Raw genomic sequence first — 18,855 nt, 5'->3', positions numbered from 1 at the left:
ACTAAACGTTTGTGGGATTTTACAAATGGATTTTGTTTCGTTAAATACGTAGCAGGTATCCACAGGTATGGCAAATAGAAGGTGTATGCTGGAGCTTGTGTACAAGGAGTGATGAAATAACGATGGACACATGCATGATGGCAAAGCTGTATAAACTGCTACTGGCTTCACTCTCAAGCGCTTGAGAGTACTCTCAAGCGCTTGGGAGTTCTACTGACCAAATCCTGCAGAGTTTGTTAGCCACAAATAGGATGCCAAATAACAGTGTATGCTTGTGCACATGTATAGGGGGGGAATAATGTGATGAAAGACAGCAAGGTAATAGGAAATGAAACACGGCTCACTGGCTTCACTCTCGAGCGCTCGAGATCCCTCTCGAGCGCTTGAGAGTGTCTGAACCCCACCTGCACATTCTGTAAGTACTGACAAAACATAATGTAAAGACTGCAAAATGAAATACAATAAAGCAGACCACTGGCTCAACAGAGGACTTGAAAGACTGAGATAGGACCTCAAATTTTCAAATCATGTATCCTTGCCATTGTACGAACAGATCTACAATTTTAAAAGAGCAAATTACATATCCATGCATGCAGAAGCTCAGAAAGCATAGAAAACTGGGAAAGTGAGATGCAATGGCATGCATGCATGCACTCCCGAGCGCTTGGGAATATCTTTGAGCGCTTGGCAGTGAGCTGCATGCCAACTTACTCTCAAATTGAAAAAGGCACCATTTCATCATGCAAACACCCTTATCTAAATTTTTAACAAGAGAAGATCTTATTTTTAACTTAGGAAAACTTTGTTCTCACTTGATATTCATAAGAAACATTTCTGTTTTAGAAGAAAAAATGATCTTCTGTGTCTGCATGCCAGAGTAAAACCATTTTATTTAAAAGTGCACTTCACCCCCAGCCTGCTGCTTACCAAAATGCCATGAATGGGACTGAAAGCAGTCCCGAGCGCTCGAGAGTGTTTCCAGTAGGTGTTTTGGGAAAACATTATTCGTGGACTCTCTGCTCTTGCTTTTTCACTAAGGTCTCCCAACCATGCACCCAGCATTAAGGGCTGGGACTGGCTAAGAGACCCCCCTCAGAAGGGAGAACAGCCTCTTGATTTGAACCAAGGATAGAAATATTTCTACCTTTTGCTTAACACTTTGCTCCTTGGATGGTTGTGAAAGGTGAATGTGGAGTGAAAAAGACAAGAGATCAGAAGCTAAGAGTGTTCTGGATTTCTTGCCCTTTTCCTTGATGATTTTGAAAAACACCTTTGAAGATGGGAAAGAAGTTTGAGTTTGAAAGCTTTTTCCCTTGAACAAGAGAGAGAAAAGAGGAGGGGTTTAGAGAGAGAACTTTTCGTCCCCTTCTTCAGCAGAAAATAGGTATATATATAGAGCATATAACCCATGGTTTTGAAAAAATGAAATGATTTTGAAATAAACCATTTTTTTAAAGAAAGAAATCTTCAGCTGATATCCTCTCTGACTGAGGTTGAGTGTTGACTCAACTCAGCCGGTTCAAAGGGAATGCAATGATGGCTTGCATGGATAGTGGGAATCTTTTTCACCCATAGGGCACTGGGAGAGATCTCGAGCGCTTGGGACTGCATTCTCGAGCGCTCGAGAGTGAGCCAGTGCCAGTGTTTTTTGGAAAACAGTTTGGAGCGCTTGGGACTGCTTCAAAGCGCTTGGGAATGATTTTGGCCATTTCCTTTAAAGAGCAATGTTTCAATTGGTACATGGCTTGTTCTGATCCATATTCATCATCGGGGAGCCTCAGGGCCACAAATTAAGGAAATTTGACTAGTCCAAATTGGGGTGTCTACAGTTGCCCCTCTTTGGACGGCGCTCGGCGTCATGTTTGAACGCGAGTGTCGCCCAAAGATCGAGACAACCCAATTCGAGCCAAATCAAATCCTCAATTTAAGAATCAAATGTAAATAAAAAGTATATAAGCACTCAATGTATGAGGGTCGTGTCTTTTCAGACTACCTACGTACCCCGTTTGTAGGGATCAGACCAGCGTAGTTCTTTGGGGCAAATGCATGCATTTGGAAAGAGATCGACGAATGCCTCGACAATGATAGAGACAAGAACTGGGGCCCATCCGTTACTCTGTTCGGTGGACAAAATGATGAAAGAAGCATCACGCGCTGGGTAAAACTTCTTGCGAGTATATCGACAATTGCAGAATTTAAAAATTTTTAACGACCACTAAGCAGAACCTTTTGGGTAAACTAGGATGATTCAGAATGGATCACGAAACAAAATCCGCCATCGATTGCTCTGTCTCGACTCGGATTTAAACAGGACTGAGATTGATTTTGCAAAAATTCTTGAAGGACAATGATCATTAATCAAGGTGCTGTGCATGAGCCTACGAAGAGTAACAAAAAGAGTCAAGCACTGGTGACTCACTCCCGAGCTCTTGGGAATGGTCTCGAGCGCTCGGGACTGTCGCTGGGGACCATCGACCCTTCATCTTCTTCTTTGATTTGGGGGGTAAAACTCTGGCTATCGAGCGCTCGAGAACCAGACCGATGGCCGCTCTTACCTTCTCGACTGCTCCCACTCTCTCACTCTCGATCCTCTCTCAAACCTCTCGCTCTCTCAGCTTTCTCAGTCTCTCGACTCTCTCAGCCCTCTGACTCACGACTCTCTCAGCCCTCTCACTCTCTCGACTCTCTCAGCCCTCTCACTCACGACTCTCTCTCTCTCTTGATCCTGCAATGGCGAGGGGGAACGAAGACATGGTGGTCGGCGGCGGCGAAGGGATGGAGGCCGCCTGTCAGGAGATCGGGGTTGGTGCCACAGTGGTGGCAGCCGGGGGGAATGGCGGTGGCGTAGGGGCGGAGCCCAGCGGCGGGGATGCCACGGCCGGTGCCGCGGTGGTGGCGGCTGCTGGTGACCCGGGGGTCGCCGGAGGGAGTTCAGTGGCGGTCGCTGCCGGTGAGGATGCCGTGGTGGCAGTAGCAGGGGGTTCCGGTAGCAGGGACGGAGGTTCGGACAGGCCTCTCACCCCTACCGTGGAAGAGTTGCTTGTGGTTACCGAACGGGCGAGTGACGGAGGACCAGCTGACCTTGGGGGCGAAGAGGTTATCGTTGGGCAGTTCAGCGAGACGCCGATGCTGAGGACGGCGACAGCGTTGGAGCCGAGGAGTTGGGATAGCGGGATTGGGTCCTCACGCCCTGTTCCCTTCGTGGACGGGGACTTCTTAGAGAGCGTGGAGCCTCGGGGTGTCTTGGACGTGCTCGGTCTCGACTCCATGGTCGCCGCGGTGCTGAGGGATGCTAGTACGCCTGAGGACCGAGCTTCGGCGTCGCTTTTGGGGGCTCTGCTGAGCGGAGCGAGCTCGGATGCCCAGGAGGCGGTTGCATCGGAGGTGGAGGAGTTGGGAGGGGATAGGGTGGATGCCGAAGCGGCTACTGAGGTGCGGATTACCGCGGTAGACGAGGCGAAAGCCTACCTGGAGGAGCGGCGAGCCTACCTGGCGAGGGAGCAGCCCGAGTTCACTCCGGCTACTTATGCTCCTCGACTGCACTTCTTTGAGCCTGTGGGGATGACGGCTTACGTCCCCGGCAGCGCCGACTATCCTGAGGAGATGCTCCTCCGGGATCGATCTTCACACATCTCCTCTGGGTGGACTATGGTGAGCTTCTGATCACTATCCTTTCTCGAATTTCGCAATTTACTTCGACTTTTATTTCCTGCTTTGAGATCTAATGCTATTTCTTGCTATGTTGAAACAGCGCACGACGGACGTGTACGGCCACGGGGGCTCAGCCAGCTCACTGGCGCACTTCAGGGCCTTGCCTGAGAGGGTGCGAGCACTGGTGGAGGCAGCAGGGTTCGGACCCTTCGTACAGCTGCTGACGATGGTGAGGGTGGATCGAGCTGTGCTTACAGCGCTGGCGGAGAGGTGGTGGGACACCACCAACACCTTCCACTTCCAGTTCGGGGAGATGACGGTGACGCCCCTCTACTTCACGGCGATCACAGGGCTCAGGGTTGGCGGAGACCCGATCCCCTACGACTCGAGCCTGGTGCTGGACGACACGGCTCTGAGGTGGTTCCTTGGGCGCGTGCCACGCCACAGCGGAGGGATGGCAGCTTACGGGCAGTTCGTGGAGTACTGGGACCACGAGCCCGCGGCTTACGAGGAGGCGGCCCAGATGGCCCAGGCGTACCTGCTATACTTGTTCGGGGCTTCTCTGTTCCCGAACAGGCGTAGTCGGGTGCACCTATGCTACCTAGCGGGTTTGGTGGACCTGGGACAGGCGGGGCGCTTCGACTGGGGAGGTGCTGCTCTGTGCACGCTCTACTGTCTCCTTGGAGCTGCTTCTCGCGGGGTCGGAAACACAGTTGGAGGGTACTGACGAGTGTTCGAGGTATGAATTTGATTTATTGCTTTTGAATTGCTTTCGACCGCTTTTTGACTTGAATTATGCATTTGAGATTGATTTGACCTGAATTATGAAATTTGCAGCTTTGGGCTTACGAGGTTCTTGGGATATTCCCACCCGAGAATACTTGTACGGACCCGAATCTTCTTCCACGCGGCTTAGCCTGGGGTAAGGCGTACCGAAGGGCGAAGGAGCGACGAGGGGAGGTGATGACTTTTCGGCGCTGGCTGGATAACCTGACGGGGTTGTGGTACGATCGACATCTCTTGCTTTTCTTCCATCAAACTTTTCATAGAGTAGACTTATGAATGGATCCCAAAATTTGAATTGCAGGTTCACTGGGACCGATGGGCAAGGATGGAGGCTGACTTCCTTCCGAGGAGTCGGGAGGTGACGCAGAGCAGGGTCCTGCTGGAGTGCCCTCTGGGCTGCCAGTGGTATCTGGGGGATCGAGTGACTCGACAGTCACTTGGTCTTCCAGCGTTCGTGGTTCCCGGGTTGCTTCCTCCACGCGTGCAGAGGACTGAGTCCTACACTCGTGCTGAGCTTGAGCTGTTCACCGTGCCGGACACGGATCTGGAGAGGCACCTGCGACGCTCCTTGGACTATGCTGCTTATACGGATCGGTACTTGGCGAGGCGCCTGGGGGTGGAGGAGGAGTTCGAGAGACGGGTAGCCGGAGTGGGAGCTTGGAGGGACGAGGGCAAAGCGCCAAGCCGTGGTGGGCGCTCTGCACGGGGTCGAGGACGAGGTGCTAAAGCCTCCGCTGGTGGGCAAGGTGCAGGCGTTGGAGGTAGAGGAGAGGGGAGTACGAGGGTCCCAGAGACCGGCGAGACTTCAGCACCACCGGGGTTGCCGACGCTGAAGTGGACTATAGGCGTGACGAGCTCGTCAGGCGCACGGGAGGTGATTGACGTGCCACGTCTCCCACAGCCGCCGATGCGATTTCCCACTCAGGTATAAACGATATTTCCAATTGCTTTGTATATTGATCACCCCCTGCTTGTATATTCTGAATCTTGGATCATTCTGCAGGTGCCGCGAGAGTGGGCTGAGCAGGCCGTGATGCTGATGGTGGGGAAGCGCCACCTCTTGAAGGACTGCGCCAAGAGGAGAGCTCTTCAGACGAGACATGCCCCTGTGACCGCTTCTCCTGCTGCCGCCCAAGTACAACATGCACATATATCCCACCTTTTGATTTGAGCAAAATTATGTTCGAATATGCATAAAATGAGAAAATGTTTGTGATATGCAGGTGCAGCCACGACGTTCGGCTAGGACACGTCCACGGGGTGCCACGAGCCCTCCCGTTCCTGCCAGCGCACGAGGTCGGGGTGCAGGGCGTGCGCCACGGCCTGCTGCGGGTGCGGGACGGTTTGAGGTTTTCCCCCGGGGGGTGTCTCAGCGGAGACCAGCTCGCGTGGAGCCGGAGGAGTCGGAGGAGGAGACGGGGGAGTCCTCTGAGTCACATGTCTTAGGGACGTCGGACTCGAGTACTGCTTCTGGCCCTTCTGATGACGACAGTGACGACGAGCCCGAAAGTTCTGAGTCAGCGGGACCACAACAGAAGAGAGTTCGACGGGTCTGAGCCTCGGGTTTTGCTTTGCCAGTTTTACCTTGCACATAGGCCTGCGTGTCATCGTAGTAGTGGATTTCGGGCCTGCGTGCCTTAGTTTTATTCGGGCCTGCGTGCCCTGGTAGTCAGGATTTGGGCGTGTGTTTGCCCCAGTTTTTGCACCTCCTTCTTCGCTCATTGTAAACATCATGTTCATTTATGAGAATTCGCACTTTATTCTTTTACTCGTTCGCACTGCTGTTACAGAATTGTATTTTATGAAATATGTTCGTCTAGCTTTGAAAGAACATAAAGAGTACGCGAATTTCGACCGATACTCTCAAAGTGAGGAATAAAACTCGACATCGACACCAAACGACAAACTTTCGAGCGATCGACCATGAAATTTAGATTTAAGGGCTTTTGATCGTAACCGAGTGCGCTGCGCGGTTGACAAATGAGTGCTGTGACTCGAGGGGACGGGGAGAATTACTAAAATGTTTTTGACAATCGACACTTGCATTTAAAATGATGATTTTGGTACGATTGAATGATGAAAGCTTGAATTAAGAGTGTTGACATGTTTTTGGAGTGTGTCAAACAGTCATTGAGACCCGTCATGGCTCGAGCGTGTTGCTCGATTCGACCAAATGCCCTTGATACGGATTCCGACATGCTCAAGGAGTGAAAACTTTGGAAAACTTGTGATTTTTCACGTAACACACTTGAATACTCGACAAAACACATGGACAGAACTGCTGTACCCCTTAAACAACTGCTGGGAACTGTTAAACTTGATGAAACAGGGTTTCAATGTTGCATGGAAGTCAAAATGGGGAAACTAGAATCTGCTGCAAAACAGCAGTACTCTCGAGCGCTCGAGAGTGGTCTCGAGCGCTTGGGACTTCACTCCCGAGCGCTCGTGACTGCTGTCATGGACTGCCCCCTGCTGTTTCCCAATGCCACTTGTTGGCTGTCATTTGTTGTTTTCTTCTGCTCGCACGTTCTGAATGGCTTCCCAAAGCTTGACTTGTGGTTTTTCCAATATTTTCCAAGTTTCCAAAGTTTGAATTTTGAAAAGATTTTGAAAATGATAAACTTGATGAGTTTCAAGGCTGGTGGGGAAGTGGTGTTGCCCACTTTAAGCTTCTATAAATACCAGGCTCTCCTTTGGTAAGCCATTCACACTTCATTTCATCATTTCCCTCCAAAAATCCATTCTTTCCATCACCATGCTAAACTAAGCCTTACTTCGCCCTTGGTTGGATAGTCTTGAAGGCATCGACTGGCTGAACTTCCAAGGGCATCGGCTCCACGCCCCAAGATATCTTCGAGAGGTTGCAATTCATCCCGTCTTGCTGCACGCGGCGGCACGCTTTTGGGATCCAGAGGTGCATGTCTTTCGCTTTGGTTCTCAAGAACTGTGCCCCACCATCGAGGAGTTTCATGCTTATCTCGGAAGCCATGACTCTGCTGAGCCGGTTGTTCCTATGATCAGGGAGAGCATGAAGAATATCCTGAAGGCAAAGCTGGGTGTTAGTGGCAACGCCGCCGAGTTTCTTACTCGAGGTAATGCCATTAACATCGTGCAGTTGTACGAGAGGTTCAGCCCACCTGGGGACTTGACAGATTTCGAGCACCAAGGTCGCAGGATGATGGCTTGTTGCATTTGCCTCCTAGCGGCCTTCTTGTTGGTTCCGTCCGTTGGTCAGCCCAATTCCTTACTGGTGGGGGTTGCTGCTCAGATTGATGCTCGTAAGGATGTTGCGCCATTGGTTCTTGCTGAAACCTTGATGGGGTTCGATGTTGTCCATGCTGATTGCACAAGGGTTTTTGGTGGTAGCCCGCTGTTGTTGCAGGCGAGGGACCTCACTCAGCTCTCCTTTTTCTATTTCCCTCATTCATTTTATCTCGACACTCGGTTCAGGCTTTATCTGGCTCCTTACTTGTTTTCTCTCTTTTTGACAGATGTGGCTTTGCGACAAATTAAATTTGTTGACATCCCCAGTCAATGATTGGTGGTATCGCGCAAGTGGATGGAACCGTCCCTTTTAAGTGATGTATGGGAATGAAGATGATTGGGCTGATTTCCTTGCTTCTGCAGAGGAAGATGACATTGCTTGGCGGTGTCATTGGCTGAGGCTTCCTGTTATGACTATTGGCAACATGGGCTCGACACATGTGTTTGTGGCTGGCTTGACAGGCTTCTCCTTCTACTCACCCTTCCGTGTTCTCCGTCAGCTTGGACTTAGCCAGGAGGTGCCACAGCCCGGTTCTGAAATGCTTCGTCTCCCTCCCTTCAACATTCCGGACCTTCGGAGTTACACTCGGTCGTGGGGGACTCGTAGGACCGAGCCAAGTGACCCACTGTTTTCTTTTGCTTCGACCGGAAGGTACCGCAAATGGCTAAGGAGGGATGTGAAAGCAAGGATGGGTTGACTACTTACTTTGCCAGACTTTGAAATAAAAAGTGTGCTTTGATTTTGTGCTTTTTCATTTTCATGCTCAGCTTGTAATAAAGAAGTAATCTGAATAAAATCGACTGATTAAGGGTTTCCCCCTTTTGGTTCATTTGATCACATGCGGCTCTGAAAAGCATTTTGGATTTGTCATTTTGGACTTGATTTGGGATTGGATTTTGATATTTAGGAATTAGGACCGAATCTCGGGACAAGATTGCCTACATATCCCTCGTAAAAGAGAATCAGGCCCGTACGTAGTTCAGGCTACGGGTTCACTCGGGTATTGACACTCTTCTTTTGCGCTCTAAATTTTGCCTGGTACCGCCCTTTCGGGTTTTCGGTCTAGCGAGCTTTTCTTTGATTATTTGCCTTAACTTTTGCCTAGGCCGCCCTCTCGGGTTTTCAACCTAGCAGGCTTGCTCTAACTTTTGCCTGGAACCACCCGCCCTTGCAGTTTTCGGCCCAGCGAGCTCTTTCAGGGATAATAACGTTTGAGTTGATCCAAATTGACAAGATTCGCAAATTCGTTGCCATCGAGGTCGACGATTGAAGCTGCCAGAGAGAATAGTCTTGATGATGTAGGGCCCTGCCCATTTAGGTCGGAACTTCCCTCGTAAGTCGAAAACCGGCGCGCGTATTTCCTTGACTACCATGTCCCCTTCTTGTAGGTCCCTTGACTTCACCTTTTTGTTGAATGCCCGAGCGATTCTTCGCTGATAGCCCTGAATGTGGTATAGCGCGTGCAGCCTTCTTTCATCAAACAGCATGAGTTCCTCGAACCTTCCTCTGATCCATTCAGCTTCGTCCACTCCGCATTCCGCCATGACCCTCAAAGATGGCACTTCTAGCTCGATAGGGAGAACGGCTTCCATACCGTACACCAAAGAGTAGGGTGTTGCCCCTGTCGGTGTGCGGATAGACGTCCGGTATCCCCACAAAGCTAGTGGTAGCTGTTCGTGCCAATTTCTTGCTGACTGAGTAGTCCGTTCCAGAATCGTCTTAATAGTCTTGTTTGCTGCTTCGACTGCCCCGTTCGTTTGTGGCCGATAAGTGGTTGAGTGATGTACTTGGATCTTGAATTCCTCAAAGAGTTCCAGAACTTTTCCCTTGAAATGAACACCGTTATCAGATACGAATGCTTGAGGGACCCCATACCGATAAACGATGTTTTGCTTGATGAAGTTAGCCACTTGAACCGTCGTCAAAGTTTTGTATGAAGCTGCTTCGACCCACTTAGTGAAGTAATCGACTGCCACCAAGATGAACCTGTGACCGTTAGAAGCTGCAGGTGTGATTTTTCCAATGACATCAATGCCCTAAGCGGAGAATGGCCATGGCGTTGCCATCGAGTGTAACTCCGAAGGCGGAACATGGATAAGGTTGGCATGAGTCTGGCACTTGTGGCACCGGCGTACGTACTCAATGCATTCTGTCTCCATGGTAGACCAATAGTAGCCTAGCCTTAACACTTTCTTAGCCAGCATCATCCCATTCATATGAGGTCCACAAACCCCTTCGTGAACTTCTTCCATTACTGCTTTGATGTCGTCCCCGTGAACACACAGCTTGTGAACTCCGCAAGGAGATCGCCGATATAATTGTCCTCCACAGATGATGTATTGAGATGCGAGTCGTTGCAGTGCGATCCGATCTTTCTTAGTTGAATCCACAGGGAACTCCCCTTTCTCGACGAAATTCCGGATATCGTAGAACCAAGGGAGTCCATCGTCCGGTTCGTCGATGTTCATGACATAGTCGTACACATGTTTTCCCCTCTGCTCAATCATGACAGGCCTTAGCTTCACCCCAATTGGAAGTTCCAGCATGGATGCTAAAGTGGCCAGGGCATCTGCCAAGCGGTTCTTCATCCTCGGTACATGCGTGAAGGTTACCTTTTGAAAATTCGGGAGAAGTTCATCGAGCTGCTGATGATACGGCTTCATTTTCTCATCCCGGACCTTCCTTTCTCCGTTTGCTTGCGATACAACCAGGTTGGAATCTCCGACGACTTCTAGCACTTTGACACCAATCTCCAATGCGGCTTCCATCCCCACAATACATGCTTCGTACTCAGCTTCGTTGTTCGTGACTTCGAAGTTCAACTTGAATGCGAGGGGAATATGCGACCCCTCAGGCGAGACCAGCAGTATGCCAATCCCGAATCCTTTCTGATTTGCGGCTCCATCGAAGTACAACACCCACGTTTCATTGACCGTTGACATCACATCTTCATCCAGAAATTGAAATTCTGTGTGCTCTGGGCCATCAATCGGACGATCTGCCAAAAACTCTGCCACCGCTCTTCCTTTCACTGACTTGCGAATGACGTACTTGATTTCGAATTCTGCCAACAAGAGCAACCAACGTGCTAGCTTACCGGTAAGTGCTGGCTTCTCAAATAGATACTTGAGAGGATCCATCCGAGAGATCAGTATCACCGAGTAAGCGAGCATGTAGTGTCTCAACTTCTTTGTGGCCCATACAAGCGCCCAACATGTCTTTTCCAGCGAAGTGTATCGCTCCTCGCATCCTACCATCTTCTTGCTCAAGTAGTAAATCGCCCTTTCAACCCCATCTTCTCCTTCTTGTGCCAGCATGCACCCCATTGATGAGGGCGTGACGGACAAGTATAGGATCAAAGGTTTTCCTGGTGTAGGTGGCATCAGGATCGGAGGGTTCTGGAGATAAGTTTGCACCGCTTCGAAAGCTTTCTGACACTTCTCGTTCCACTCGAACTTTACATCCTTCTTGAGCAATCGAAATAATGGTTCACAAGTCAAGGTCAGCTTGGCGATGAATCGACTGATGAATTGAATTTTTCCCAAGAAACATCGGACCTCCTTCTCTGATCGGGGTGGTTCCATCTCAAGAACGGCTTTGATTTTATAAGGGTCTTACCTCAATCCCTCGGGTTGTGATCATGAACCCGAGCATTTTCCCAGCAGTGACTCCGAATGTGCACTTCTGTGGATTAAGGTGCATCTTGTATTTCTGAACTCTCTCAAGGAACTTTCTCAGCGCGGGGAGGTGATCTTTCCGCTCCTTCCCCTTCACTATCATATCATCGACGTACACTTCGACTTCCTTATGGATCATATCATGCAGCAGTGTAGTAGCACCCCTCTGATACGTAAGACCGGCATTTTTCAACCCAAACGGCATAACCCGATAGCAATAGGTTCCCCATTCGGTGATGAACGTAGTCTTTTCCCTGTCTTCTGGAGCCAAGAGAATTTGATTGTACCCCGAGAAACCGTCCATGAAGGATAGTAAAGCATGCCCTGCAGTGTTATCAACGAGTATGTCTATATGCGGTAATGGAAAATCATCTTTAGGGCTTGCTTTGTTCAGATCTCTAAAATCGACAGATACTCTGATTCTTCCATCCTTTTTGGGGACAGGCACAATGTTTGCAACCCAAGTGGGGTATTCAGTTACGATTAGAAAACCAGCGTCGATCTGTTTCGTTAGTTCCTCTTTTATTTTTTAACACCCAATCGGGCCGCATTCTTCTCAGCTTTTGTTTAACGGGTTTTGCATCGGGATAGAGGGGGATCCTGTGCTCGACAATTTCTGGGTCGATTCCGGGCATGTCTGCATGGGACCAAGCAAAGACTTCTTTAAATTCCTTTAGTGAATTGGTAAGTTCTTGAAGCTCATCTGGAGACAGCCCGGAACCGACCTGAACCAATCGAGGGTTCTCCTCATCACCCAAGTTTATCGAGATTATTTCTTCTTTTAGAGGCTGAGCATGCCTTTCATTTTCACGCTCGATGAGGGAACGGATTTCCTTGGGGATGTCCCCATCGAAATCTATTCCTTCATCGTCGGGATCCAAACAATTTATTTCAAAATCCGGCAAGTAAGCAAAGGCGTCGTTCATTTGATTGATAGGCTCCTCGGAGGGAGGGAATACAGCAGTTGACTCAAACTCGAAGTAAAAGCTACGACGAGGAGGGCCAATAGGCACAAACTCCGACTCACTACTAGACGAAGAGTCAGTATCAGACTCAGACTCGGACTCGATGCTAGTGTCGTGAGTGCGCGTTACAAAAGGAATGAAAGTGCAGTTTTCATAAGCGCCCACAGCGTCCACAATGAGCTTAGAAGGGTCTTCCAATTCATCTTCTCCTCCCAGCATGAGCACAGCCGCGTCTTCTATCATACCCTCTGGTTCCTCACCTTCAAACAGAGATTGGAGACTACCCAAACCAAAGGCTTCAAGCCAATCCAGTGCTTCGGACAATTCTTCCATCTTAGTTTCCTCTTTATCATCCTCCCAAGTGTCATTGGCGAAGATCTCAAACCCAGGGTGTTTCACTTTTGTTTCAAGATCAACGAAAGGCTCGGGTTCTCCTCGATATGGTGCTTCCTCTTTCTTCTGATTCTTTCCGACTGCATGAGCTCGGGCGCGGTTGCGCCACCTTTTCTCTGGATCACTCTTCTCGAACTCGTAACCCAGACCGAAGCGTTCATTACTCCCGGGGAAATGAGGGAACTCGGAGACTCCTTGCTCATAGAGCCCCAAGCCCATGCCCGGGAGGTAATTCATTCGCTTCATGATTTCCAATGCTGCGAAACTCACCAAGAAACCATCTTCAGCCCGAATGGTGCAAACTTTTGAGGTCATGACAGCAAACCCTCCTAAGGCCACGTCTTCTTCTCCGTGCATGATTTCTAGCAGTGGGGAATTATCTTCAGAGTGGGGACGAATACCGGAATCCTCGTGGATAACAAGAGTCCCAGAATCCAATCCTAGGATGAGTTTCTGATGCAGCGTAAAGGGTACCCCCATAACGTCAGAACGGTGCAGCCATGGCCTCCCCAGTAAGAGGTTGAACGAGGCCGGTATGTCTAGTACACAAAATTCCACGGTGGTCTTGAACTTCCCAGTTATCAGTTCCAGGTTGATTGTTCCCAGGACATCACGCCGCGTGTTATCATAAGCCCGGACGCCCAAAGTTGATGGCGCAAAGTCCTTGTTTTTGAGACTCAGGCAGTAAGCAATGCGGAGTGGGCACACGTTGATGGCCGAACCATTGTCTATGAGTATCGCGGGGACCCACTTTCCCAGGCATTTCATGGTCACGTGGAGAGGCTTATTGTGATCGGTTTCTTCAGGCGGAAGGTCTTTCTCGGTGAAGGATAAAGTGTGTTGGGTAAAATTTGGGGTTATAAGGGCGATGAGGGCTTCTGGGGCTATGTCGGAAGGGACCTCAAGCCTGGAGAGAGAGTTGACAAGCCTTCGGCGATGCACGCGGGAAGCTGCCAACACTCCCCACATGGACATGCGGGCAGGGGTTTCATGAAGTTGCTGGATGATGGGGTCATCGTTGGAATTTAAGTTTTGGTATTGAGAGGCATTTGGGTTTGAGCTGACAAATGAATTAAGGTGGGTGGGCGGGTCAGGTTGATGTGGCAGGTTATCGGAGTTTGAGGAGTTATTTTATGGAGCTGGCGAGACAGGGGTGGAGTTGGCGGGATTCTCAAGGATGCGAGGGTTACTCTGTTGAGGGGGAGCTGCTCGGGACGAGCTTCCTTGCTGGAAGTTGGCGGGCTGGTATACCCTACCGCTTCTGGTGAGATTACAGACTGCCATGGGGGCGGATTCCAATCGAAGACCCCCCCAGAAATCGGAGAGATCGGTATTGGCCTTGCGTTTTCCCTTATCGAGCTTTGTCTTCTCCAGGGTGTCATTCAAAAGTTCCATCTCCAGGGCATTCCATATGTTTTCTTCTTCATGAGAGTTCCAGAAGTCGACGTTGCTGCTGTTGTTGACCTGTAGAGAGCCTTCGTCCAACATAGCCTTGTTGACAGTAAGTTCTTCACCATCGACCCATACGTTCACCATTTCAGCCTTACCCCAAAGGTTTTCAGGATCCAGCACGCAGATATGGGATTCGTCAGGGATCTCAACAATTGGTTGTGGGATGAATTCATTAATAAATGTACTCCTGTGGACAGAAGACTTGATCCAAGGTACGGGCGAGGGCGTCAGAATCCCTATCGATATTGATTATGGTTGAAGCGGAAAGCCCGGAGAATAAGCGGGGGTTCATCAGGTCAGGGCCCTGTTCCTCTTCCTGCTCCCAGAACAAGCACACCAAAGATGTTTCATCAAGAGGGTCTGAATCGTCTTGCCAGAGCCACCCACCGGGTTCTGGGTCCCATTCGTCAAACTCCTCGACTGGTTCAGGCTCTGAGAATAGAGTAAACAGGGAATATCCATCAAATGGATCTGCCATCATCTCATCCCAGGCTTGTCTCCACTCACCATGTTCCAATTCTTCGACTTGCTGAGCATTAACTGACACAGGCCACACTCCGTTAACAATGGCTCGTTGTTCCACTGTCAGGAAATCATTCGCTAGGTCCTCCCACCTTCTTTGAAAATCCCATTCCACCGTTTCAAGCGCACAGATAGCATCCTCGGCCGGAATCTCAGCAATTGGCTTGGGCTTAGTGACAGAGATGATGTGAAGGCTTGGGTTGAAGGGGTGGCTCAGGGAAATGTGGTTTGTGCGGGCGTTTGAATGTTTCGGAAGTGGGTTGGAGACGGTATTGGGTTTTTGGTGAAGCATAGGAATGGTCTTGTTGTCTATGAGGTCTTGAATGGCATGGCGAAGGCGGAAGCAGTTATCGGTTAGGTGGCCAGGATTTTGGTGATAGGCGCAGAAGGCGTTGGGGTTGTGAGAGGCAGAGAGCTTTTGTGGCAGTGGGGTGGGAGCAAGTGGTTTAAGGAGATCACTTTCGACCAACTTTTCAAACACTGCGGAGAGAGGTGCTGAAAATTGGGCGAACACACGGGGTTGGGATCGAGGTTGACTGGTTTGGGTTACAATCTGGTTGACAGGTTCAGCTTGGGTCGTGTTTGAGGAGGTGTTTGGGAGTTGGGTGTAATTGGAGTTTTCGAACAGCGTGCTGCTGTTACCGGAGTAGACCTTCTTGGCTTTGGGAGGAGGTTCAGGTTTGTCGAGGATTCCCAGTTGAACTGCTTCTTCGACGGCCAAGCCTGTATCAAAGAATGTTTTAAAATCAGAGCAGGCCTGAGCCATCACCATATGCCTTGCAAGGTTGGGCTGAAGATTCCGGACAATCATCCGGATTTGATCTCTATCGGTTGGCCTATCTTTCATCTGTGCTGCCTTAGATCTCCATCTTTTCACAAAATCTGCGAAGGCTTCCTTGGCTTCCATCTTTGTAGATTCGAGTTCCCGAGTGGTAACCTCCAGTTGGATGTTGTAATCATATTGCGCCACGAAAGCCGCACATATGTCTTCCCATGAGCGCTTCTTCCTTTCATCCAACGAAGTGAACCAGTAAAGAGCATGACCCACCAAGGTCTGGGAGAACATTTGGGCCATGGCATCCTTTTCGACTCCCCACATAGACAGTGCTCCGATATACCCAATCAAATGCGCTTTCAGATCTCCAGTCCCGTCGAATTTAGCAAAGTCGATTGGTCTGAACTTCTCCGGGAGCTTTGCGTTGGGAAAAAGGCAAAGCTTGTTGATGTCAAAACTTGTCGAGGCAATCTTCTCGTTTCTCGCAACAGACTGTTCTAACTGGGTGATCTTTGCCAAGACTGCTGCCATCTCGGTGTTCTGCGGGGCTTCCACTTCGAGGATCGGTTGCTCCGGGTTGGGATTCAGGTTTAGATTAGGGTTTGGATTTGGGTTTGGAAGCCGTCAGGCAACCCCGGTTATCATCGTCATGAGTTGGGCGATTTGATTGTCGGTACGTTCGCCCAGACGCTGAATAGCTTGCGTGATCTGCCTCATTTCTCCATTTGGGATTTCCTGGTTCGGTTCCGGGTTCGGGTTAGGATTGGGATGTAGATTTGGATTTGGGTTCGGATTGCCTTCGCTAGGATTTGGATTGCCTCTGTTAAGGTTGAGGTTTGGGATTAAGTTCGAGTTTGGATTGTCTCCGTTTGGGTTGAGGTTTCCGATTAGTAGGTCCATTTTCGCCCTTGAATCCGATGCACTGGCGGGGTCTGCCTGAAGTTGGAGTCGCTTTAATCTCTGTCCCAAGGGTCTAGTCCAGGAGGGTATGATATTCTTCTTCCTTGGCCCAATTGCTCAGCACTGATAGCAAAGCAAAAACCGCGCTCAGATGTGGTGCCTGCTTACATTTTATGAAGTTTATGCGTAATTCTTTGGAAAATGCGTGCGTCACCATCACCGTCGTCGACTTTGGTTTTTGAAAAATGATTGAATGTTTGAGAGGTTGCCGTGATCCTCGGATTTTTATCCTCATTTAGGGAGCGTCTTTCCCCAAAAGATGCCAAAATAAGTTAAGTATTCGGCTAGTATCTCATCAAGAAATTGACCATCAGTTTGGAATGACTTGGGGTGAACAACATGATACGATAACCGAAGTGGCGTAAGCGGCACATTTGCTTTTAGCCTGGGCGGTGTCGGCGTCATGATGTTCTGTTTCCGTGTCATTCCTCCCTTTGGTTAATTCCCCGACCGAACACTAGTCGAGGACTTAACAAAATCCTAGTTTCCCTTAGGTTTTAGCTTGAGGACTCATATGGTTAACAACACGCATAAGGGCGCGTGACTCTTCATCGGGTCTCGGCAACCTCCCAAAGACCGTGCGAGCAAGTCTCGAGAACCGTGGCTGACAGCATGATGGCGTGAAATGAAATGCAGCACATAGACATGATATAGCACATAATCCTACCCTGCAGGCCCCTGTCCTAATTTGGAATGTTTTATGGCTTGCTAAACACGTACAAGGGCCGGTTTTGGCTTGAAATGGGTTCCCCGGACTAGAGTCAAAGTATACCTCCCACTATTGAGCGTACGCCCAATAATGGTACAAACGGTAGAGATGACTCATCACGGTCGAGAGTTGCTGAGTGTCCCGGGATTCCCTATCACCGGCAAGCCGAGTAGGATTGCCGAAACACAACAGCGGGGCTGCACGAGATATATACACAAGAAATAGATGATGAATCAAAATCAATTTGAAAATCCCACAAACACTTTTCAAGCTTGGCTCACAAGTTTAATAAAACCATCTCCCCAGCAGAGTCGCCACTGTGGGCTACCACTGCCCCGGGTGAGATCGGGGTGGCCCGAAAAACACATGCCGCTCCGGCTGATCGATATGAAAAATTTTGAAGAGTCGCCACCCGGATTTGTGGTTCGCCACCCGAGAAACCGTTTTCGATTTGAAAATTGATCGATTTGAATTGAAAACCAAATATCATTCGAGGATTCGAAAGCCATGTTACGAGAGGGGAAGGGTTTTACGGCACCCCCCCCTCACCCGGCGCGATGTCGGTCTCTACTAAACATTTGTGGGATTTTACAAAAGGATTTTGTTTCGTTAAACACGTAGCAGGTATCCACAGGTATGGAAAATAGAAGGTGTATGCTGGTGCTTGTGTACAAGGAGTGATGAAATGATGATGGACACATGCATGATGGCAAAGCTGTATAAACTGCTACTGGCTTCACTCTCGAGCGCTTGAGAGTACTCTTAAGCGCTTGGGAAATCTACTGACCAAATCCTGCAGAGTTTGTTAGCCACAAATAGGATGCCAAATAACAGTGTATGCTTGTGCACATGCATAGGGGGGGAATTATGTGATGAAAGACAGCAAGGTAATAGGAAATGAAACACGGCTCACTGGCTTCACTCTCGAGCGCTCGAGATCCCTCTCAAGCGCTTGAGAGTGTCTGAACCCCACCTGCACATTCTGTAAGTACTGACAAAACATAATGTAAAGACTGCAAAATGAAATACAATAAAGCAGACCGCTGGCTCAACAGAGGACTTGAAAGACTGAGATAGGACCTCAAATTTTCAAATCATGTATCCTTGCCATTGCACGAACAGATCTACAATTTTAAAAGAGCAAATTACATATCCATGCATGCAGAAGCTCAGAAAGCACATAAAACTGGGAAAGTGAGATGCAATGGCATGCATGCACTCCCGAGCGCTTGGGAATATCTTTGAGCGCTTGGGAGTGAGCTGCGTGCCAACTTACTCTCAAATAGAAAATGGCACCACTTCATCATGCAAACACCCTAATCTAAATTTTTAACAAGAGAAGATCTTATTTTTAACTTAGGAAAACTTTGTTCTCACTTGAGATTCATAAGAAACATTTCTGTTTTAGAAGAAAAAATGATCTTCTGTGTCTGCATGCCAAAGTAAAACCATTTTATTTAAAAGTGCACTTCACCCCCAGCCTGCTGCTTACCAAAATGCCATGCATGGGACTGGAAGCAGTCCCGAGCGCTTTGGAGAACTCTCGAGCGCTCGAGAGTGTTTCCAGTAGGGGTTTTGGGAAAACATTATTCGTGGACTCTCTGCTCTTGCTTTTTCACTAAGGACTCCCAACCATGCACCCAGCATTAAGGGCTGGGACAAGCTAAGAGACCCCCCTCAGAAGGGAGAACAGACTCTTG

General features: G+C 49.3%; 1 protein-coding gene and 1 pseudogene across 1 annotated transcript; both read right to left on the bottom strand.

Annotated features, from left to right (window-relative positions):
• The window catches only part of LOC131323807 (THO complex subunit 2-like), a 71,643-nt pseudogene that overhangs the window by 14,293 nt on the left and 38,495 nt on the right, over positions 1 to 18,855 (bottom strand).
• LOC131323808 (uncharacterized) lies at positions 9,656 to 10,290 on the bottom strand. Its single transcript, XM_058355647.1, has 2 exons — positions 9,958 to 10,290; positions 9,656 to 9,688 (listed from the first exon to the last, which is right to left on the bottom strand). Exons 1-2 carry the CDS (start codon positions 10,288 to 10,290, stop codon positions 9,656 to 9,658), a joined length of 366 nt encoding a protein of 121 aa, XP_058211630.1.

Source organism: Rhododendron vialii, chromosome 4a (assembly GCF_030253575.1).
Source record: "Rhododendron vialii isolate Sample 1 chromosome 4a, ASM3025357v1".
Lineage (NCBI taxonomy): Eukaryota > Viridiplantae > Streptophyta > Magnoliopsida > Ericales > Ericaceae > Rhododendron > Rhododendron vialii.
This window is presented reverse-complemented; position numbering and strand designations above follow the sequence as displayed.